Genomic DNA, 24630 nt, shown 5'->3' on the forward strand with positions numbered 1-24630 from the left:
CTGGCCTACTGAAATCTTAGGCCAGTATCCAGGAGATTGCACACTCTGGAAAGTCCACCTACAACTGGTTTGGAACAGTTAAATTACTTAATAATGTCCAAATCAGAACCAAACAAAATAAACGACTGGTTAAATGGTCACCCAGTTCAAATAGAGGTTGATACTGGTGCAGCCATTTCAATGACCACAGAACCAGTCTTTAACAAAATTTGCTTTGAACTCCAACCCTTAAGTTTGTACAAGACCTTAACTATACCGGGGAACCTAGGTCGTTCAGGGGTTTTCAAAATTAAGATGTTGGTGTGAAGTTAACTGTTACTCCATTTGGGTCCAGAAAGTACAGCTGTTGAGTTTCACATCTTATGTGTTTCAGTGTACTAAGGGCAAGATTATTGTTAAGCCACTAAATCTTTGATTCACGAAAGGCTGTTTAAATTACAAAAATAAATGGGTCAGATTAGGATATATGGTCAGCTTGGACAAATTGGACCGAAGGCTCTGTTTCCATGCTGTATGACTCTGACCAATGACTCTATGTGAGTGGTGGCCTCAGAGCATGATTTAAATATATGCATTTTTCATTAGTACAGTTAACATGTATCAAATTGCAGAGACATGAGCTATGAGCAAAGTCAAATGTAACTTTTGGGTTCACGGAATTTGACAGTGGTAGTAGGTACAGGTGGGTGAAGAGAAGTGTGGAGCAAAGTCATGTGAAGCTGCCTGAATCAAGAAGAATATTTTTGCTTCTGCCAGCTCAGTGCTTCCCAATTAGTTGAGTCGCCAAATAAATGCCTAGATATAGATGGCAGATGGCCCTTTTCCTCTGTTAAGATAGAATGTGGTCTTTGCTCCATTGAAGATATTTTTAATCAACCAGTTCAGAGTTATTATGATCCATTTCTGGAGTAGAAGTGGTCAGTGTTGGATTGGACAAAATCAGAACTCACAACACCAGGTTATAGTTTCACAGGTTTATTTGAAATCATAAGATGAACCTGTCAAAGGAGCAGTGCCCCAAAAGCTTGTGATTTCAAGTAAACCTGTTGGGCTATAACCTGGTGTCATGTGACACTTCTGGAACAGTGGGACTTGAACTTGGCCTCCTGTGCAGAGATAGGGACACTACCACTGTGCCACAAGAGTCCTTTTGTGCCACCTCATGTATAAACTGCATTCAGCTGTTTACACACCTGTTCAGTAGCAAAGAAAATCTTTTCCCAAGAGGTGAAAAATTATTTTTGTGATACTGAAATAGATTTCTACTCTAAACGGGTGTTATTGATAAGGAAAATGTTCTAACATATATTGTTTTTATTTCCATTGATTCTGTCATTTGTTTAATGTGAAACCAATTGACATTGTTAATTTTATCCTTAGTGGCAAGTTGGAAACTATTACTGTCATTGTAGTTTTAGAAATGCATTGAGAAACTGAATAATGAAAGTGGAGAAAGCTACTTAATGCCTTACTCAATACTAATTACACTTTTTCTGAAATGTACTTCAGCTAGAAAAGATTCTTCTGAATCTAGAGCTAGAAGATCAGAACCTGAAATGAATCACGAACAAGAAGGTAAGTGAAAATGTGTAGACATCTTGTCATGACAATGGAATATAATTCCAGATTATTTACCAATATGTTGGCTTTTTAAGTACAACATCTGTTTTTAAAAAAAAGGCGGCATGGTGGCTCAGTGGTTAGACTGCTGCCTCACAGCACCAGGAACCCGGGTTTGATTCCAGCCTCGGGCAACTGTCTGTGTGGAGTTTGCACATTTTCCTTGTGTCTATGTGGGTTTCCTCCCACAGTCCAAAGATGTGCAGGTTAGGTGAATTGGCCATGCTAAATTACCCATAGTGTTTAAGGATGTGTTAGTTAGGAGGTAAATTTAGAGGAATGGGTTTGGGTCGGATACTGTTCAGAGGTTCAATGTGGACTTGTTGGGCCAAAGTGTTTGTTTCCACATTGTAGGGATTCTACGATCTATGATCTATGCTTTCATATCAATAGGCAGCTGAGAATGTAAATTCAGTGACTGTCTGGAACACCACTGTGCAGATTATACAGAATTACAGCAAAGAAAGTCAGAGACCTTTTCAATCTAATCAAAGAGAACTTCAGATAGCAACACTTGAAAGGGAAGATGTCATTCAAATAAACTGAATTGCGATTTCCCCATAGCTGTAGAGATAATTAGAGACTAATTACTCGTCTCTGTGACTTCTGTCCCACACTGCAGAAATAATAAGAGTTGGAAGAAGGGCAGTCCTTGGCAAAAGATATGTTTGCGTTTTACCCTTTCAGAAACACACAAGAAAGTGAATTAAAACCAACTGCACCCCTTAGTTTCTATTTGCTGGAGTGCCAGTGGCTTACTCTGGGGTTCCTGTTCCACTGTGCTAAGGTATACTGTGAAGGAAAATAGCTTAGAAGTTCCACAAGTCCCATGTCTGAGCCTGCAAAAATACATAGTTTCTCTCTGTTAAAAGAAGTCAAGTCAGAAAAGTCATTGTAAAAGGAAGCTGAATAGCAGAATCAAGAATCTCCAAAATACCAAAGTTAGAATCTGCTGCCAGCATCACTTACTTTAATGGCCACTGTATTTCACAATCTGTTCATCATGGACAATCAAAGATTGATTAGCATTTTTTTGCTTTTTGATTTTGGACTTAGGTCTTATTTTTGTGTATGTGTGTCATGTTTATTATCTTTACTTGCATTTTAGGAACAAATAAACTCAATCTTTCCCTAACTCAAGAAAGCCTGGTTAAATTGGCTCCTTTGAATACATAAAACATTTGGGCGAAGTAAATGTATACTCAAGGGAAGGGATCCTTTCTAAATTACCCTTGTTGCAATCATCAAAGGGAGAGATTGAACAAATAAAGAGAGCCAGTTCATCAATCTTCACTGAGGAACATAAACATTTGAGGAGATCCCATCAGGTATAATGAGGAATTGGCATCCATGCCTCAGGGGCATGGTGGCTCAGTGGTTAGCACTGCTGCCTCACAGTGCCATGGACCCTGGTTTGATTCCAGCCTTGGGTGACTGTCTGTGTGGAGTTTACACATGCTCTCCTCTGGGTGCTCCAGTCTCCTACTGCAATCCAACAAGGTGCAGGTTAGATGAATTGGCCATGCTAAATTGCCCACAGTATTCAGGGATGTGTAGGTTAGGTGCTTTAGTTGGGGTAAATGTAGGGGAATGGGTCTGGCTGGGTTACCCTTCAGTAGGTCAGTGTGGACTTATTGGGCCAAATGGCCTATTTCCACACTATAGAGATTCTAAAAACATTTGTGCTTTAAATTAGGTGTCATGATAAGGTAATTTATCTGTTTTCTAGTCAATGTAATAAAGTAAAAAAGGTAAATTTTGCCAAAGTCTTATCAGTAGGGAGCGATGACGAGTGGTAGTTTAACCTGAGGGTCATGACACCTCAAGTGAATGGAGAGGTTGAGAAGGAGAGTCTTTCCTGCTAACCTCAGTAGGTGTGGCAAGTGAACCATCATGTCGGTATTCCTCTGTATTAGAAATCAGCTGTCCAGCCAACAGAAAGAATCTCAGGGAGTCCCTCTCCCACTGCAACTCCCAGGTCATTTCCTCTGCCCTGAAGCTCTTCAACCATGTCGTGAAACAAACTCGCTACCACAGCCACATTTGCTTCCTCAGTGCCTGCCTCCGGAACCAACTCATCCCACACAGACTCCGGACCACCTTTAAACCAGCAGAGTTCAGACCCGAACAGGACAAACACTACAGATTACAGATTCAAAAACACCAGCAACAGTTCTCCTTCAAGATCCTCCGCTCCACGCTTGCAGCAATGCGCCGGCACCTAACCTCTCTCCAGTCAGCCCTGCCTCAGCTGAGGGCCACACTCTCTCAGAATTGCAAAGAACCCACTCTATACTACATCCTCAGGAGAATTCATACTCTCAACAAACAGTATTTCAATTCCATCTCAAACATCAAAAACTGTAAGTACAACAAACTTTTATCCACCCACCTCCATAACCAGCGCTCCTCAAACATTCCAGAAGATTCCCCTAGCCTTGGAACCTATTCCACCATTAGCCATGCAGTTGCCACCCCCACGCTGATTGATGATGTCACTTCCACCCCCATCATGGCCACTCCCACAACCACTTCCACCCCTCACAATTCCTCATGCATCATGCGTGACATCACTTCTGCCCTTCACATCATCGCTGATGCCACATGCTCAGTGACTTCCGCCACCCCTACTGCCGTGGTCACCACCACTTCCGCCCCCACCAGCACCACTCACCTGCATTCTGCTGACATGCCCCCCACAGACCCCACTGTCACTATCCCCGCCCCCCCAGAACCCCAAGGGGAACACTACCTCTGCTCATGACTCCACCCCCATTCCCCCCACCATCACACCCACTCCAGTTACAGGTTCCGGCCCCACTCCCAGCTCTACACATACACCAGATCCCAGCTCCCAGCCCTGCCGAGTTTTCACCATCCCCCCAGACCTCTCCCTCACTGAGGACGAACGATCAGTCCTCAGCAAAGGACTCACCTTCATCCCCCTCCGTCCACGCATCAATGAATTTAATACACGCCGTGATGTTGAACAATTCTTCCGTCGCCTCCGCCTCCGAGCTTACTTTCACAATCAGGACTCCCGCCCACCTTCCGAGGACCCCTTCGCCCACCTCCAACACACTGCATCCACCTGGACACCCCGCGCTGGCCCTCGACCTCTTCATTTCCAACTGCCGCCGGGACATTAACTGCCTCAACCTGTCTACCTCCCTCCCCCACTCCAACCTCTCACCCTCACAACGCGCAGCCCTCCAATCCCTCTGCTCCAATCCCAACCTCACCATCAAGCCAGCGGATAAAGGGGGCGCAGTGGTAGTCTGGCGCACTGACCTCTACACCTCTGAAGCCAAACGTCAACTCGAGGACACCTCTTCCTACTGCCCCCTCGACCATGACCCCACCCCCCATCACCAAACCATCATCTCCCAGACCATACAGAACCTCATCACCTTAGGAGATCTCCCACCCACAGCTTCCAACCTCATAGTCCGGGAACCCCGCACTGCCCGGTTCTACCTCCTTCCCAAGATCCACAAGCCTGACCACCCTGGCTGACCCATTGTCTCAGCATGCTCCTGCCCCACTGAACTCATCTCTACCTACCTCGACACTGTCCTATCCCCCTAGTCCAGGAACTCCCCACATACATTCGAGACACCACCCACGCCCTCCACCTCCTCCAAGACTTCTGTTTCCCTGGCCCCCAACACCTCATCTTCACCATGGATATCCAATCCCTCTACACCTCCATCCGCCATGACCAGGGCCTCCAAGACCTCCATTTTTTCCTCTCCAGACGTCCCCAACAGTACCCTTCCACTGACACTCTCATTCGTTTGGCCAAACTGGTCCTCACCCTTAACAATTTCTCCTTTGAATCCTTCCACTTCCTCCAGACCAAAGGGTTGGCCATGGGCACATGTATGGGCCCCAGCTATGCCTGTCTCTTTGTTGGCTACGTAGAGCAGTTGATCTTCTGTAATTACACCGGCACCACTCCCCACCTCTTCCTCCGCTACATTGATGACTGCATTGGCGCCACCTCGTGCTCCCGCGAGGAAGTTGAGCAATTCATCAACTTCACCAACACATTTCACCCTGACCTTAAATTTACCTGGACCATCTCTGACACCTCCGTCCCCTTCGTGGACCTCTCCATCTCCATTAATGACGACCGACTTGACACTGACATTTTTTACAAACCCACCGACTCCCACAGCTACCTGGATTACACCTCTTCCCACCCTAACTCTTGCAAAAATGCCATCCCGTATTCCCAATTCCTTCGCATCCGCCGGATCTGCTCCCAGGAGGACCAGTTCCACCACAGAACACACCAGATGGCCTCCTTCTTTAGAGACCGTAATTTCCCTTCCCACGTGGTTAAAGATGCCCTCCAACGCATCTCGTCTACATCCCGCACCTCCGTCCTCAGACCCCACCCCTCCAACCGTAATAAGGACAGAACGCCCCTGGTGCTCACCTTCCACCCTACCAACCTTCGCATAAACCAAATCATCCGCCGACATTTCCGCCACCTCCAAACAGACCCCACTACCAGGGATATATTTCCCTCCCCACCCCTTTCCGCCTTCCGCAAAGACCGTTCCCTCCGCGACTACCTGGTCAGGTCCACCCCCCCAAACAACCCACCCTCCAATCCTGGCACTTTCCCCTGCCACCGCAGGAACTGTAAAACCTGCGACCACACCTCCTCCCTCACCTCTATCCAAGGCTCTAAAGGAGCCTTCCACATCCATCAAAGTGTTACTTGCACATCCACTAATATCATTTATTGTATCTGTTGCTCCCGATGCGGTCTCCTCTACATTGGGGAGACTGGGCGCCTCCTAGCAGAGCGCTTTAGGGAACATCTCCGGGACACCCGCACCAATCAACCACACCGTCCCATGGCCCAACATTTCAACTCCCCCTCCCACTCTGCCGAGGACATGGAGGTCCTGGGCCTCCTTCACCGCCGCTCCCTCACCACTAGACTCCTGGAGGAAAAACGTCTCATCTTCCGCCTCGGAACACTTCACCCTCAGGGCATCAATGTGGACTTCAACAGTTTCCTCATTTCCCCTTCCCCCACCTCACCCTAGTTCTAAACCTCCAGCTCAGTAACTGTCCCCATAACTTGTCCGGACTTGTCCTACCTGCCTATCTTCTTTTCCACCTGTCCACTCCACCCTCTCCTCCTTGACCTATCACCTTCATCCCCTCCCCCACTCACCCATTGTACTCTATGCTACTTTCTCCCCACCCCCACCCTCCTCTAGCTTATCTCTCCACTCTTTAGGCTCACTGCCTTTTATTCCTGATGAAGGGCTTTTGCCCGAAACGTCGATTTCAAAGCTACTTGGATGCTGCCTGAACTGCTGTGCTCTTCCAGCACCACTAATCCAGAATCTGGTTTCCAGCATCTGCAGTCATTGTTTTTACCTAACAGAACTAACCAACCCACTCAGTGTAATCACTGCAAGGAGGTACACCTTTTTGTCTTTTATACGTGCCATTGAATGGACCTGAGAGAGCAGTACGATCTATCATGCAAGGGAATGGCTGCTCAAGAAACATTACTTTGTAATGCCAGGTGCATAGGGAGAAATAACAGTGAAAATGGAAAGGAGAATAAGCTCAATAGAACATCTATGGCTTGTTGGGCAATATAACAAATATAAAGTCATCGTATCTGAATGCCCAAAGCATTTGGAATGAAATTAATTTGTTGACAATGCAAGTAGAGGCTACACCTGGAGTGCTGTGTACAGTTTTGGTCTCCTTACTTGAGAAAGGATGTAGTAGCATCAGAGGGGGTGCAGAGAAGGTTCACTGTGTTGATTCCGGAGTTGAGAGGGTTATCTTATGAAGAGAGATTAGACTAGATTTGGACTCTGCTTATTGGAATTTAGAAGAATGAGGGGTACCTTACGGAAACATAAAATTATGAAGGGAATGGATAAAATAGAAGTAGGGAGGTTGTTTCCACTGGCCAGATAAAGCTAGAACCAGGGGGCAGAGTCTCAAAATAATGGGGAGCAGATTTAGAACTTTGACGAGGAGGAATTTCTTCTCCCAAACATTTGTGAATCTATGGAATTCCCTGCCCAGTGAAGCAGTTGAGGCTACCTCTTTGAATGTTTTGAAGACAAAGATTTTTGAACAATAAAGGAATTAAGGATTATGGTGAACAGGAAGGTAAGTGGAGCTGAGTCCATGATACAGATCAACCATGATCTTACTGAATGACAGATTCAAGGGGCCAGATGGCCTACCCCGCTCTTATGTTTTATGTTCTTATATTCTTGCCTACAAGCATGCAGTATTTCCTAGTTTATGCTGTTCATCACTGTGGAACTGCTGTTGGGGATTTATAGATTACTCCCACTAGGGACCTCTTTCCCTTGCAACTTCTTATTTCTACCCAAACTGATTCTAAGTTTTGATCTCCATTTCTTTCACTTACCATGACAGCACTGATCTTTTCCTTTTCTAACAAAGCTGCACACCTCCTTTTCCTTCCTGCCTATTCTTCCAAAATCTTTGAGTACCCTTGAGTATCCAGTTCAAAACCTGGTATACCTGCAACCACATCTCAGTAATTCCCACCAAATCACCTCCATTCGCCTCTACTTGCATTGTTAACAAATTAATTTCATTCCAAATGCTTTGGGCATTCAGATACAATGACTTTATATTTGTTATATTGTCAAATATCCTGACACTTCTACAATTCCATGGTGCACTATGATGTTCACATATCCTATCCGTTCCTTTTTCCTTCCTTTATAGTATTATCTGACAAAATTTCATGGTTGTAAAATGTAAAGCTACAACCTACAGATCTAGTGGTACATGGAACAGAGGAAGCAGCCTTTAATGTGAATGGGATGTTGCATGTCTACCTTTTAAAGATTAAAGGTCCCCAAACAAAATATAAGACTGACAGAAAAGTTTACAATTTACAACTTCTGTAAAAGAGATTTATGGATCTTCCAGTACAGTAAGGGTGAAAAGCAAAACCAGAATTAGCAACCATTCTCAACCGACGTCCTGCCATTTTCCAAGTCTGAAATGAATACACTTTGAACAAATTGTTCAGAACAATTGAATTTGTAAAGTCAGAGACTTGGAGGGAGAAGAGATGGTGGTAACACAAATGTAATACATTTTTGTGAATGATGTTTACAGAGAAACCTCAATTAACCGAACGAGATGGGTGGGCACAATTTCGTTCAGATAATTGATTATTCAGTTAATCGATTCAATGCCTTTCCTCTGGGGCTCCGCATTTTATATTAGATCTGCTCCCCATTCAGGAGAGGAGGCAGCAGCACAGCGCATGTGAGCCCATCCTGCCCAACACCGCCCCCCACTCACTCCCCCGTTTCACCCCCAATACCCCCCATTGCCCATCCCGTACGCCCCAACTCCGCACTCCACCCACCCCCAAACCCCGTCCAACACCACCACCCTGCCCACCCCCCAAACCCTGCACAACACCATGTCACACCCCAAACCGGTCCAACACCGTGCCCCCCATCCACCCCCAAAACCCCATCCAACACCAACCCCGCCCGCCCCCAACCCCGTCCAACACCACACCCCGCCTGTTCCCAAACCCTGTCCAACACTGCCCTCCTTTTCCTACAGGATACTCTATAGGGTTTTCAATTGCTTCTGATGTACATTTGAGTGTGATCTGTAGTTTTATGAGTATCATCAGAGCAAATGGACTTGACTTCCATGTTACAGGTAAAAATAATGTATGAAGGTGTGGGTGGAAGCGTCTCCCAATTGTGTCAATATTAGAATATGAGATTAGATTCCCTACAGTGTAGAAACAGGCCCTTCAGCCCAACAAGTCCACACCAACCTTTCGAAAAGTAACCCACCCAGACTCGTCTCCCCACATTTACCCCTGACTAATGCACCTAACACTATGGACAATTTAGCATGGCCAATTCACCTGTACATCTTTTGGTTTATGGGAGGAAACCAGAGAACCCAGAGGAAACCCACGCAGACATGGGGAGAATGTGCAAACTCCACTCAGACAGTCGGCCATGCTGGGACTCAAACCCAGGTTCCCAAAACTGTGTGTCAGCCTGCATATGTCAGTGTTTGGTTATATATGAGCACTGGATCTCTGCTGCTGCAATCATTCAACAATCCTTGGTTTTCAAAGCAGTTCTTTATCAATTCAGTCCAAAATCAAAAATACTGAAAAATAAAAAGATGGTGTCTCTGCACCAATTATAGTCATCAGTTCCCAAAGGCTCTTTCACAGCAAACTATTAACAAGGTATTTCTCATTGCACGATAATAAATCTGAAGTCATCCAATCTGTACTTGCTTCTTCAACTCACTGTCCCAGAAATTCATCTTGTACACACTTCAGGAAGTTAAAAATCACATGACACCAGTTTATAGTCCAACAGGTTTATTTGGAAGCACTAGCTTTCGAAGCACTGCTCCTTCATCAGGTGAGGAATTCCTCTTCAACAGGATTAGTGTTGGTTAGGTTCACACAGTATTTATGTAAATTGAAGTTGTTCATTATTTCAGTATTTTCCATGTTGCATGCATCTCTAATTTCCTGATTTATATTGTGCACAGCATTATACATCTTGTAAAGGTCTCACCTACCCCAGAACCAGACCCAAACCCTCAGAACTCTACTCCCCTCCCTCCTGTCAGTTCTCCAGCCACATGTGCAGTTGTTCACTTCTGCACTTGTACTCACTAGCTCAAGGCACTATAAATACTCCTGAGAATGTGCTTTTGTCATTTTCCATTTTAATATCTTTCCTACCTATTTGGAATAGGCTTTCAGTACTTGATTCCTCTTTCTAATTATGGTGTTTATATCAATGTGGTCTACCTTCTCTGGCTGTTCACACTTCCACAGAAGATTGTCTTAGTCAGAACAGAAGTAGGAAGACTGTGGAATCCCCATCTGCCCAATTAAATGCTTCCCATTGCCATCAAATTTACCTTGGCCAGGGGTATGTTCTGTGCCAACTTGTACTACAAGAACAGAAGTAACTGCGCTGGCCGAAAAGATGATTTGAACAATCTAGAATGAGTCTAGTGTGAAAGTTGTATGACAAGTTGCAAAGGTATGGGAAGTGAGGAAAGTCATTACACATTAATTGGCAATGGCAACCAGTAAACACTGATTGAAATTTGGGAGTAGTATGTGAGGTACATGAAGATTATTAGAAATGAAAAGGTACAGAACTCTGCCAATCAAGAAACAGTTCTGCATCATCCTGCCCTACTTAAATGCACACCCATCTGATAAGCAGTTAATTCTAATCACTGGCAGTTATAATTTAATTCATTTAATTAAATCATCCACACTAAGTCAAGCAAATAATTTTTATTTTTCCTTGTGATATTGTTGAGAAATGGAACAAAAGTGCACATAGGAAATGCAGAGGGACCACGATTATCCAACATCCGATTATCGAAATTTCGAATTATCCAGCAAGACCGCAAGGTCCCAATGCTTGGCCAAACTGTGTTATCCAGTATTTGATTTTCCAAACATTTGAGTATCCCTGCCTGTGTTGTTCAGATAATTGAGGTTTCTCTGTATTATTACATTATCATTACCTGAACGTGTGAAATACACTTCCATTGCAGACGATAATTCATGTGCTGAAATACCAGATCCTTGTCAGAAGCCGAAAGGTATGTAAAACTCTATGCATATGTTAGTGCTTTGAACTGTATGCCATGAATATGCATTCTCTTACTTTCTGGTCAATGTAATTATATTCAACGATTCATTACTTTGTTCTTTGAGTACAACTGGATGGACATTGAAGAGTATTATTGTCCCCACACACAGTGAATTTCCACAGTACTTCTGCTCAAGAAAATAATTTCAGTAGCAGCATTTGAAAGGAAAGTTGGTTTTAATTTTTAAATTAGCTGTTATATTTTCTGAGACAACCTGAGAATTTTCTTTCTAAAGCTATTTTGATCCAATTATTCAGAATCATTCTCAATTTCACTGTAGTTCTGATTTCATAATTGCCATTTCTCCAATGTCTTTGGTCATTGAATACATTCTCCACAAAATACAGCCTGCTAACCTGAAAACGACCGCTTTCTGGCTAGTAACCAGTTCTCAAACCTGATGAAGGGCTTATGCCCGAAACATCGATTCTTCTGCTCCTTGGATGCTGCCTGACCAGCTGTGCTTTTCCAGCACCACACTCTCGACTTTTACCTCCAGCATCTGTAGTCCTCACTTTCTCCTGGTTCTCAAACCATTTACCTTAATCCCACATACTCAGCTTTCATTTACTAATTTCAAACATGGGATTTAGTTTCTGAAAAACTAAATATATCATCTCCATTGTTTCCCTTTATCTATTCTGCTCAAAATATATCAACATGTTTGATAAACATGATTCTCCTTTTACTTCCATGTTGACTCTCCCCAGTCCTACCATTATGTTCTGAATGAAAACAAGAAATACTAGAAATCATGGTGGTCAGGCAACATCCGTGGAGAATGAGCAAGCTAAAGTTTCGAGGCAACATAGATCATTACAGTGCAGTACAGGTCCTTCAGCCCTCGAAGTTGTGCTGACTTGTGAAACCAATCTGAAACCCATCTAAACTACACTATTCCATTGTCATCCAGTGACCATTTAAATACCCTTAAAGTTGGTGAGGCTACTACTATTGCAGGCAGGACACTCCACACCATTACTACTCTCTAAGTAGAGACCCTACCTCGGACATCTGTTCTATATCTATAACCTCTCAATTTAAAGCTCTGTCCCTTGTGCTGGCCATCACCATCTGAGGAAAAAGGCTCTCAGTGTCCACTCTATCTAATCCTCTGATCATCTTGTATGTATCTATTAAGTCACCTCTTAACCTTCTTTTCTCTAATGAAAACAGCCTCGTCCCTCAGTCTTTCCTCATAAGACCTTCCCTCCATACCAAGCAACATCCTGGTAAGTCTCCTCTGCACCCTTTCCATTGCTTCCATGTCCTTCCTGTAATGCAGCAACCAGAACTGTACGTAATACTCAGAACAAAGCCAGAGTCTCTGCAATCTCCTTCCTAGCTTCCCAGAGAATCCTAGGATAAATCCATCCAGCCCAGGGGACTTATCTATTTTTCACATGTTCCAGAATTGCTAAGACCTTCTCCTTATGAACCTCAGTTCCATCTCATCTAATAGCCTGTATCTCAGTATTCCCTTTGACAACATTGTCTTTTTCCAGTGTGAATACTGATGAAAAATATTCACTTAGCACCTCTCCTATCTCTTTGGACTCCACGCAGAACTTCCCACTACTGTCCTTGACAAGCCCTACCCTTACTGTAGTCAATTTTTTATTCCTGACATACCTACAGAAAGCTTTAGGGTTTTCCTTGATCCTACCTGCCAAAGACTTCTCATATCCTCTACTGGCTCTTCTTAGCTCTCTCTTTAGGTCGCTAATGGCTAATTTGTAACACTCAAGCGCTCTAACTGAGGCTTCACATCTCATCTTTACATAAGCCTTCTTCTTCCTCTTGATGAGAGATTCAACTTCTTTAGTAAACCACGGCTCCCTCAGTTGACCATTTCCTCACTGCCTGACCATTACATACTTATCAAGGACATGCAGTAAGCTGTTCCTTGAACAAGCTCCGCATTTCAATTGTGCCCATGCCTTGTATTTTCCTTCCGTATCCTACGCATGCTAAATCTTGCCTAATTGCATCATAATTGCTTTTCACCCAGCTACAACTCTTGTTGTATCCATCCTTTTCCATCGCTAAAGTAAACATAACTGAATTGTGGTCACTATCACCAAAGTGCTCACCTACCTCTAAATCTAACACCTAGCCTGTTTCATTACCCAGCACCAAATCCAGTGTGGCCTCACCTCTTGTTGGGATATGTATATACTCTGTCAGGAAACCCTCCTGCACACATTAGACAAAAAAGATCCATCTAAGGTACTCAAACTATAGTTTCCAGTCAATATTTGGAAAGTTAAAGTCCCCCATAACAATTACCCTATTACTTATGCTCCTATACAGAATCCTTTCCTTTACATCTCTGGAACTTTTCAGAGGCCTATAGAAAACTCCCAACAGGATGACCTCTTCTCGCCTGATTCTAACCTCAGCCCATACTAGCTCAGTAGATGAGTCCTCAACAAACATCCTTTCTGCCACTCTAATACTGTCCTTGACTAACAATGCCACCCCCCCTCCTTTAACCACCTTGCCCATTCTTACTGAAATATCTAAACCCCAGAACCTGCAACAACCGTTCATTTCCCTGCTCTATCCATGTCTCCAAAATGGCCACAACATCGAAGTCCCAGGTACCAATCCATGTTGCAAGTTCACAACACCTTATTCCGGATGCTCCTGGCTTTGAAGTAGACACACTTCAAACCACCTTCCTGCCTGCCGGTATACTCCTGTGACCTTAAAACCTTATTCATGACCTCACTACTCTCAACCTCCTATACACTGGAGCTGCAATTCAGGTTCCCATTCCCTGCTGCATTAGTTTAAATCCTCCCGAAGAGCATTTGCAAACCTCCCCCTCCCCCCCAGGATATCAGTACTCCTCTAGTTCAGGTGTAGACCATCCCATTTGTAGAGGTCTCACCTACCGAGAAAGAGCCCCAATTATCCAGGTATCTGAATCCCTCCCTCCTGCACCATCCCTGCAGCCATGTGTTCAACTGCTCTCTCTCCCTGTTCCTCACTTCGCTAGCAAGTGGCACAAATAACAAACCAGAGATAACAACTCTGTTTGTTCTAGCTCGACGCTCCCATCCTAGCTCCTCGAATCTCTGCCTTACATCCCCATCCCTCTTCCAACCTATGTCATTAGTGCCTATGTGGACCACGTCTTGGGGCTGCTCCCCCTCTCCCTTAAACCACAATTCAGGACCCTGGCACCTGGGAGGCAACACACCAACCACGAGTCTCTCTCGTTCCCACAGAAGCTCCTATCTGTCCCCTACTTATGGAGTCTCAAATGACTAATGCTCTACTCCTCTCCCCCCTTCTCTTCTGAGCAGAGACCTGTACCCCATGGCTTACCCCTGGTAAGTCATCCCCCCCAACAGGATCCAAAACAGTACACTTGTTATTAAGTGGAATGGCCACAGGGAATCCCTGCAATGTATGCTTGTTCCCTTTCCGTCTGCTAACTGTAACCTATCTACCTTTTACCTGTACCTGAGGTGTGGTTATCTCCCTATAACTCTTCTCAATTACCCCCTCAGCCTCCCGAATAATCCGAAGTTTATCCAGCTCCAGTTCCCTACGCAATTTCCGAGAAGCTGGAGTTGGGTGCACTTCCTGGAGATGAAGTCAGCTTGAACACTAGTGGTGAGCATTACCTCCCACATTCTACAGGAGGAGCATGCAACAGCCCTAACATCCATACCCGCTGTTCTGAATTCCCAAAGAGACTATTGAAAAAAAAAGTAACCCTACCAAATCGGCGCACAAAATTTTCTTTTTGGTTATCGGAGGAGGATGGGTAGGAGACACTACCAAAGTTATATTTTGGGTAAAGCAACTGCCCAAATATATTACCTCTCTTACTCAGCCGCGCCCATGTTCACTCCTGCTCAGCAGCGCTCCGCCTATTCACGAGGTGAGTTTTTATAGGATTAATTTACCTTCCCAGCAGTCCCCTGGTCCTCGCTCTCAGTGCTCCCACTGCAAGAAATGGAGACTGCCTATTCACAAGGTAAGTTTTTATAGGATTAACTAGATGATTCTTTGTCAAAACAAGCTTACACTCTCTCTATGGATGCTGCCTGACCCATTGTGATTTCCAGCACTTTTTTTATTTTCAGTGCAGATTCCAGCATCTGCAATAATTTGCTCTTACATTATGTTCTAAATGCCCTGTTTTCTCAACCTTTTTAAGAGATTCTAGCATTACATCAGATGTTATGCTTATCAACAGCACCTATCAAAATTATTTTGATTAACTCTATCAAACTTGATATAAATTTGTTTAGTCTGCTTCCTTAAGTTCCAAAACCTCTGCTTGTATGCTTCTGGGACTAATATGTGCTTAGAAAAGCCCTTTTCACCTCATCATTATCCCAAGAGTGTTCCTCTGACAGGAATGTGTGAATCTCTTGTGCTTTACCAGTTAATTTACTTTGCACGGGTAAGTGTTATTTCATTTTGGCCATTTTATTTGTGCCATCTTCTCAAGCAACAAGAACAGTGCTTCCACATACTTCACTTTAAGCATCTCCTGACTGAACAACATATTATGGCTGTAGATTTCCAAGTCTTCTCAAACCTTTAGTTTAACTTGCCAAAAAGGTCTCATTTTTAATATAATTTCCTGTTCCCTTTGTCTCTTTATTCGCGTTCTTTCTCTCTTTCCTCCCTTAGTTTCTCTTTCTCTGCCCTTTGGAATTAACGCTCTTTGGAATTCTATCTCAAATTTTCTAATTTCTATTGCCTGAACTACAACTTAAGTTTCTCTGATGCATCTGATCTACTGCTTGTACCACCTGACCTTTTTTTTTCCATTAAACTCAGCTGTTTCATTATTAAATCTATAATGTCTGCCTTCTTGGTTTGTCTGGCAACTTTATGCCAGTGGGGGCAAGATTAGAGTGGTGCTGGAAAAGCACAGCAGGTCAGGCAGCATTCAAGGTCAGGCAGCCAACACCATTCCTGATGAAGGGCTTCTGCCCGAAACGTCGATTTTCCTGCTCCTCAGTTCCTGCCTGACTTGCTATGCTTTTCCAGCACCACTCTACTCTTGCCCCCACTGGCAACTTTATGTCCAGTGTGGAAGTTAATTCTGCTAAATTAACTTTGATCTTATCCTGTAACTGTATCATGGTAACTTCTCACAAATTCAGAAATTCCTTAACTATTTCCAATGTCATCTCAAGTCTGAATACAAATCTAATGTCCGATTACCCATTTTAAATACCAAAATCCATTCATTGTCTGCTTTTCAAGATCCAGGACTTGAGTCCCCAATTATGTTAGGACATGGAGACAGGCAGACAAATCACATCAGCCTTTTTACCTCAATATTCAAAACACGGTAAAATGAAAACCCTCAAATTTAACTCCAGTGGGTCCTAATCAGACATTTTGAACAACCCAGAATTTGTGAATAATCAACTGTCGACATCAGTTTTTGTCTTAAACAAACAACTTAGCACTTTATTAACAATACAGAAACTTTTACTTTCAGCATCATTCATACAAAAGACACGCAAGTAAGCACAGTTACAGGATAAATAAAATAACAAAAACTGGCCAGACTACTTAAATGTTTCTACTCTGCATTGTTCCACAAGGATAGATGATTTTTTTTTGGTTGATTTTCTAAAGATGTTGATCAGGGTCACCTTTACTGTTCACTTAGATATACACAGTAAAACTTAAAACTTTGTTTTCTATTCTCTGAACTTCCACCAACTGTTTATGGAAGGTTGGGTAAGGAGCTTTCAAATCTTCATGCTGTGGCATGAACAACCAGCTGCCTTTTCACAGGAAACACAGTCTAAAATCCACATCAAACTCTACTCCCCAACAGACTGAATGGTTCCTCCATGTAGTCCCAGTCATCATTCAGCATCTGCCATCTTTTCTAGACTTGCTGGAACCAATTTTCAGGCACTGACCTGATTACCAACTAACTTCTTCTACCTGTTTAATGCTGTTTCTTAGTGATAAGCATCTGCAGAACCTGAAATAGCCTTCAATTAACTTCCAATCCTGGCCTCACAAATGGGCAAAATTAATTAATCACCCACAGTCTAGTCATCTTTAGATCTCAGTTCACAGCTCCAATCCAAAATTGATAAAATAATAAAAATAATGAAAAAACAGTCACGTTTGTAACACATTTATGTAAATGTCATCTTTGTGAAGTAATTTGCATGCTGGGAAGGAGCAGCCAGTTTACTGCTATAACAGCCTTGTTTGTGAAATGTGTTCTTTTCAACAGAAAGCCCACTATAACCTCTCCATAACTACTTCCACAAATGGCACTTTTTGGAATTTGCCCTATTACAGAATTTAAGTTTGTGAATAGCTCTTTCAGTGTAAGGTCAACCAGAAGCCCTTGAAAAATGTTTGGTGCTGGATGCTGTGCTTGATCCCTATAGATTCCAACTCATCCTGTACTACTCACCAATAATGTACAATGATACACTAATGGGATTACATAATTGTTTGAGATCTCTGTTACAGGTTTGTGCTGTGGAGAAGAAGTGGCTCGTGTACCTCTGTAAATGGGGCCATATCATCTGCACAATTGTTCCATTTGCCTTTTCTGGCTTGCCAAGATTTAGAATGTTAAATTTTTAATGATATTGGCAGGGAAATATAGTTACAGTGCAACCATGATAGGTCAAAGTCAAAATCCTAAAAATTCTGAGCGTATTGAGAAAATCAGTCAGATAATACCTGTTACAAGCCAAACTTTCACATAGGCTCGTCCAGATTAGCCAAATCTGGAAAAGAGGCAATATTGGGCTTTTTAAACACTTGTTATTGATTGGTGTAAACACTCGGTGCCAAAGATGAAAAGCTTTTCTTGGATAGATTTCAGGTTTAAAAGGAAAAGGCAGATTAGTTCAGAACAGTTCACAAAAAAACTCTGATATTGTACATGCCCAATTCACGTTTTCTGCTGACCGTTGCCAAGTTACTATTTTCTTTTAAATGTTAAACCTATGCAAGTTTGGTCTGGAAACTGTCAGTGGTGAAAGTGATTGGATAATATACAATATCAGAGTTTCATTGGGAAATATTAAGTCTTTCTAACTCTTTCTTTTCAACTTACAATGTATCCTGAAACACTCAGAATATTAGCTACAAGGACTCTGGCATTCTAATTCACCATTTGCTTTTGCTGCTGTCAGCTGAAAGCTCATAATGGCTACCTTACATATCGCAAAGTTCAGGTGATGTGTATGCTACTGGGATTTCTGTGTGATTTGACTTACTGAGATTTTACTCTTAGGTTTGGATATATTGACTGATCAGAAAGTTTGTTCCTGTTTAATAATATACACTGTTGTTATCCTTAGAAGTGACCTCCTCTTTCACCGATACTATGCAAGAGGAATTCATGTCTATTCAAAAAGGTAAATATTTATGAAATATTTTATAATTTCGTTAATTCCATTATACTTCATGACTTTTTAAATTAGTTTTCAGCATACTTTGTAAACACTTAATTTTTTTGTGTTCATTAGTGGGATTTGGATGCTGCAGGCTGGGCCAGCATTTATTGCCCAACCCTAGTTGCCCTTGAGAAGCTGGTAAGCTTTCCTTTTGGAACTTCTGCAGCCCATTTGGTGTCCGCATAGTCATAACACTGCTAGGGACAGAATTCCAAGACTTTGACTGAGCAACAATGAAGGAAGTCCAATATATTTTCCATCAGAATGATGAGTAGCTTGGAGGGGAACTTGCTTCCATGGAGAGGTAGTTCTCTGATATTTTTGCTGGCCTCGTCTCGTAGGTGGAAGTAGTCGTGGGTTTGGAAGGTGTCGTTTAAAGATTCTTGGTGAATTTATTCAGTGCATCTTGTACACTACTACTGTACATTATTAGGAGAGGGAGTGAATGTTTGTAGATGTGGTGCCAATCAAGGGTTGCTTTGGCCTAGATAGTCACATGAGAACACATAGGTGACTCCAGGCAAGATTTCCTTCCCTAAAGGGGGTTAAGTACAGACATTGATTTCATCATGAGATCTTAATTCACATTTTTCTGATATTTCAACCATCTATAATGGTGGGATTCAAAACCAATAGCCCAGAACATGATGTGGTCTCTGAGTTACCAGTCCAGAGACAATCAATTTATGCCATCCTCTCCCTGAAATAAATTTGTAATAAATTTGTAAGAATTTGTTGTTGCTATCAGTTCTAAATATGGAACTGAGGCTGCAACTGTAACAAATTATCATCTTCATCAAACTCAATATGCTATTTGAAATTGATGAATAGTCCACTTTCCTCCAACACTATATTTCCATATTTCTTCTCCTGCTTTTCCAACACATCTCTATCGGTTGTTTACAGTCCCAATCCCACATCTTGAAAATGTCCCTACCTTCTATGACAAAGTAAAATGCTGCAGATATTTAAAATCTGAAATAAAACTGGAAATGCAGTTCAAGTAGCATCAATGGAAAGAAAAACAAAGTTAGCATTTCAAGTTGATGATCTTTCATCAGAAAGCTGATGCAGAAACTATTTCTTGACCAACAGAGCAATTTTCCCTTTGAGCTTAAAGCAGCGAGCATGTTGAATTGATTGTCACTGAGTCCTTATGAAAATAAGTTTTTATCTAGTGACATAGGTATGACACAATGACTTGGAATACCCTTGGTCTTCCTCTGCACTGGACGTCAATCATTGCAGATAGCAGCACCAATGTCTGTCGCTATGGTTCTGCAACAGAACCCTCTACTTCCTTGGTGAATTATGTCTCATTGCTTACTCCTCTAGATGTAGTTGTAGCTAATACTGACTGCTGTACATGTTGGATTTGTAGAAAATGATCCCTCTGCTGCCTTCTGCGACTGTTTCCTTGGATTAATAGCATGAACAGAAGAACAACTATATTAAAACAGACCTAACATTGACTTCATGTGTTCTTAAAGACATGCCTGAGCCCTGTAGTTCTTCACAGTGAAGTTGAATGGCATGTTCTCATAGAGGGTAATATGTAGCATGCACAAAGATCTAAGTGCAATGAACTGAATAATCAAAAGAATTAGGGCTAAGTACATTTACCTCATGTAAGATAATCCAACAAAGTGTCCATTTTCCATTACTAGTAGACAACTGCCAAGAACCCCATCCTAGCAACTCCCATGAACCTCAATAGTTATGCCTGGGCACGGTTCCTGTTGTATGTGAGGATGTGGCAACTATAATAAGTGAGTTTTCAACCTTGGGACTGTGTGGTTTGGCTAATTGGTAAGATAAAGATGTAATTGAGAAAGCCTTGTTCCATTAAGTTTGTTGATCGAGTGATCACAAGGTGGCAATCAGTGAGTACTTTTTACTCCCAATGATTATTTCGTAAGTGCGTTTCGTAATTGGATGCTGTGTTGAATGTTGACTTCCAGATTAATTATAATTGAAAGCAAGTGAATTGCATTGTTTAATCATTGTAGTTATGATTACCACAGAAAGCTTCACATTGCCAAGTTGAGCTCCATCTACTTGGAAAAAGCAGTGACTTACGCTTCTTCCTTTGGAAACTCAGTTTTCCACCTTGAGACATTATTGCTCACTAGATTTTCGGATAAATACAATGAGGTTTCAACTTTTTATTTGACTTACTTCAATTCTACATATCCCTCATTGTGATATCAAGGCCAAAGTGACCATGACATACTTTTTGTACCCATCCATTTCCTCCCCACTCCACTTCATGAACACAACTTGGTCACCCCATACTATCTGCAATTTTCCCTTATCACTGTGACCATTCTCTCAGTGGCCAAACAGTCTTGATAATGTCATGAACTGACTTGTAAAAAAATCCGCAGATTATACGTGAACCCCCTCCCTAGTCCAATGTCCAGACCAACTTAGCAGGACAGATAGAACTGATCACAGTCCACCCTCATGACTAAATTTGCAGTAGTTTGCAATTAGACTGCTTTTCCTTAACATTCGCCATGTTCCAATTTTCTGGATTGCAAGAGCATGGATCCCCATACTCATTTTGGATCTACTAAAGCAGTCTCAGTCCAAATGCATCAAACCTAGACAATATCGTATTTGGGTGGATAGGTCAAAAGCTGTCGCCCTCTAGTTACCTCTGGAGTTTAGCTCTTTTGTCTATTCTTGAACCAAGGCTCTGTACTGATATCAAGTAATGAACTGCATTTTGGAGGTGATGAGAGAGCAACTGCATGCATGATCAATACAGCATTTGATTTAGAATGGCATTAAGGAGCCGAGCAAAAATCGAGTCATAGAGTAGAGAGATGTACAGCACAGAATCAGAACCTTTGGTCCAACTTGTCCATGCTGACCAGACAGCCTAACCTAATCTAGTCCCATTTGCCAGCACTTGACCCACATCCTTCTAATCTCTTCCGATTAATATACCCACCACTTCCTCTAGCATCTCATTCCGTATATGCACCACCTTCTGTGTGAAAAAGTTGCCCCTTAGGTCCCTTTTAAATTTTTCCCCTGTCACCCTAAACCTATGGCCTCTAGCTCTGTACTCTCCCAACCCAGGGAAAAGACCTATCTATTTACCCTATCCATGCCAGTTATGATTTTATAAGCCTTTATAAGGTCACCCCTCAGCCTCCGACATTCCATGCAAAACAGCCCCAGCCTATTCAGCCTCTCCCTATAGGTCAAATCCTCTAATTTTGGCTACATCCTTATAAATCTTTTCTGAACCCTTTCAAGTTTCACAACATCCTTCCAATAGGAGGGAGCCCAGAATTGCACACAGTATTCCAAAAGTGGTCTAACCAATGTCCTGTACAGCTGCAACATGACCTCCCAACTCCTATACTTTATGGTCTGACCAATAAAGGAGAGCAAATGTATTTTTCACTCTTCTGTCTACTTGCAACTCTGCTTTCAAGGAACTATGAAACTGCACTCCAAGGTCTCTTTGTTCAGCAACACTCCACAAGACCGTACTATTATGAGCGTAAGTCCTGCTCTGATTTGCCTTTCCAAAATGCAGCACAATACAATTATCTAAATTAAACTCCATTGGCCATTTCTCAGCCCATTGGCCCATCTGATCAAGATTCTGTTGTACTCTGAAGTAACCTTCTTTGCTGTCCATCGCACCTCCAATTTTGGTGTCATCTACAAACTTACTAACTATACCTCATACGTTCACATCCAAATCATTTATATAAATGATGAAAAGCAGTGGACCCACCACACCACTAGTCACAGGCCTCCAGTCTGAAAGCCAATCCTCCACCACCACCCTCTGTCTTCTACCTTCGAGCTCATTCTGTATCCAAATTACGAGTTCTCCCTGTATTCCATGAAATCTAACCTTACTAACCGGTATCCTATAAGGAACCTTGTCAACCACCTTACTGAAGTCCATTTATATCACGTCCACCACTCTACCCTCATCAAACTTCTTCCTTACCTCTTCAAAAACTCAATCAAGTTAATTAAACATGATTTCCCACGCACATAGGCATGTTGACTATCCCTAATCAGTCCTTGCCTTTCCAAATACAGGTAAATTATGTCCCTCAGGATTCCTTCCAACAACTTGCCCACCACTGATGTCAGGCTCACTGGTCTATAGTTCCCTGGCTTTTCCTTACCATATTTCTTAAATAGTGCACCAGGTTAGGCAACTGCCAGTGTTCCAGCACCTCACCTGTGACTATCAATGATACACATATCTCAGCAAGGAGCCCAGAAATCACTTCCCTAGCTCCCCACAGAGTTCTAGGGTACACCTGATCAAGTTCTGGTGAATTGTCCATCTTTATGCATTTTAAGACATCCAGCACCTCCTCCTCTGTAATATGGAAATTTTTCAAGATGCCACTATCTAATTCCCCACATACTATATCTTCCATGCCCTTCTCCTCAGCGGGGTGGGGTCTATAATACAATCCCAGTAAGGTAATCATCCCTTTCTTATTTCTCAGTTCCACCCAAATAACATTCTTTGATGTGTTCTCAGAAATATTCTCCCTGAGCACAGCCATATGCTATCCCTTAACAACAACGCACCTCCCCCCACCCCCGCACCCCCACCCCACTCTTGCCCCCTTTCTATTCTTCCTATAGCATTTGTATCCTGGAACATTAAGTTGCCAGTCTTGTCCATCCCCGAGCTATGTCGATGAAATTCCTATGATATCCCAGTGCCATGTTCCTAACCATGCCCTGAGTTCATTTGCCTTCCCTGTTCGGACTCTTGCATTAAATAAATGCAGTTTAATTTATCAGTCCTACCTTGTTCTCTGCTTTGTTCCTGCCTATCCTGACTGGTTGACTCACTCCTTTTCCCAACATTCCCAACCGTCTCAGATTGATCTTTTGATCTTTTTCTCCACTATTTTCCTGGGTCCCAGCACCCCCCCACCTTACTTGTTTAAATTCTCCTGAGCAGTTCTAGTAAATCTCCCTGCCAGTATATTAGCCCCCTTCCAAGTCAGGTGCAATCCATCCTTCTTGTACAGGTCACTTCTACCCCAGCAAGGATTCTAATGAACTAAAAATGTGAACCCTTCTCCCCTGCACCAATTCCTCAGCCACACATTCATTTGCTCTATCCTCCCATTCTTATCCTCACTAGCTCATAGCACTGGGAGTAATCCAGATATTATTACCCTCGAGGACCTCTTTTTTAAGTTCCTGCCTAACTTTCTATATTTTCCCTTCAAAACCCTTATCCCTTCCTATGTCATTAGTTCCGATGTGTACAATGACCTCCTGCCGATCCCTCTCCCCTTTGAGAACATTCTGCACCCTCTCCAAGATATCCTTGATGCTGGCACCTGGGAGGCAATGCACCATTCTGATTTTTGGCTGCTGGCTGCAGAAATGTCTGTCAATTCCTCGGACTAGAGATTGCCCATCATAATCAATCGTTTAGAACCTGACATATCACTCATTACATTAGAGTCATTCTTAGTACTAGAAACTTGGCTGTCCATGCTACATTCCCCTTAGAGTCAATCACCCTCTACATTTTCCAAAACATGTTTGAGATGAGGATAGCCACAGGAGACTCCTGCACTACCTGCCTCCCTCTCCTACCTTTCCTGGAGGTAACCCATCCACCTGACTGTAACTGCGGCTTTTCTTCCTTCCTATAACTGTTATCCATCACACCCCCTAGCTCCTGCATATTTCTTCTTGCCTCTAATTGCCACTTCAACCAATCCATGTAATCTGATAGAATTCTAAACAAAGACACTTCCTGCAGACATAATGGCATTACTATTGCAGAATTCACCATATCAACAAAAAAATGAACTGAACCAGTAATACAATTACTGTAGCTACAACAGCA

General features: G+C 42.7%; 1 protein-coding gene across 1 annotated transcript in view; it reads left to right on the plus strand.

Moving 5' to 3' along the window:
- Positions 1-24630, plus strand: part of LOC140487662 (uncharacterized) — a 269506-nt gene that overhangs the window by 98156 nt on the left and 146720 nt on the right. Inside the window, exons 11-13 of the mRNA XM_072586945.1 lie at positions 1510-1575; positions 11236-11283; positions 18663-18719. Of these exons, the coding sequence (XP_072443046.1) occupies positions 1557-1575; positions 11236-11283; positions 18663-18719 (124 nt within the window). The 5' untranslated portion in view covers positions 1510-1556. The remainder of the gene's footprint in view (positions 1-1509; positions 1576-11235; positions 11284-18662; positions 18720-24630) is intronic.

Source organism: Chiloscyllium punctatum, chromosome 17, assembly GCF_047496795.1.
Source record: "Chiloscyllium punctatum isolate Juve2018m chromosome 17, sChiPun1.3, whole genome shotgun sequence".
Taxonomy (NCBI): Eukaryota; Metazoa; Chordata; class Chondrichthyes; order Orectolobiformes; family Hemiscylliidae; genus Chiloscyllium; species Chiloscyllium punctatum.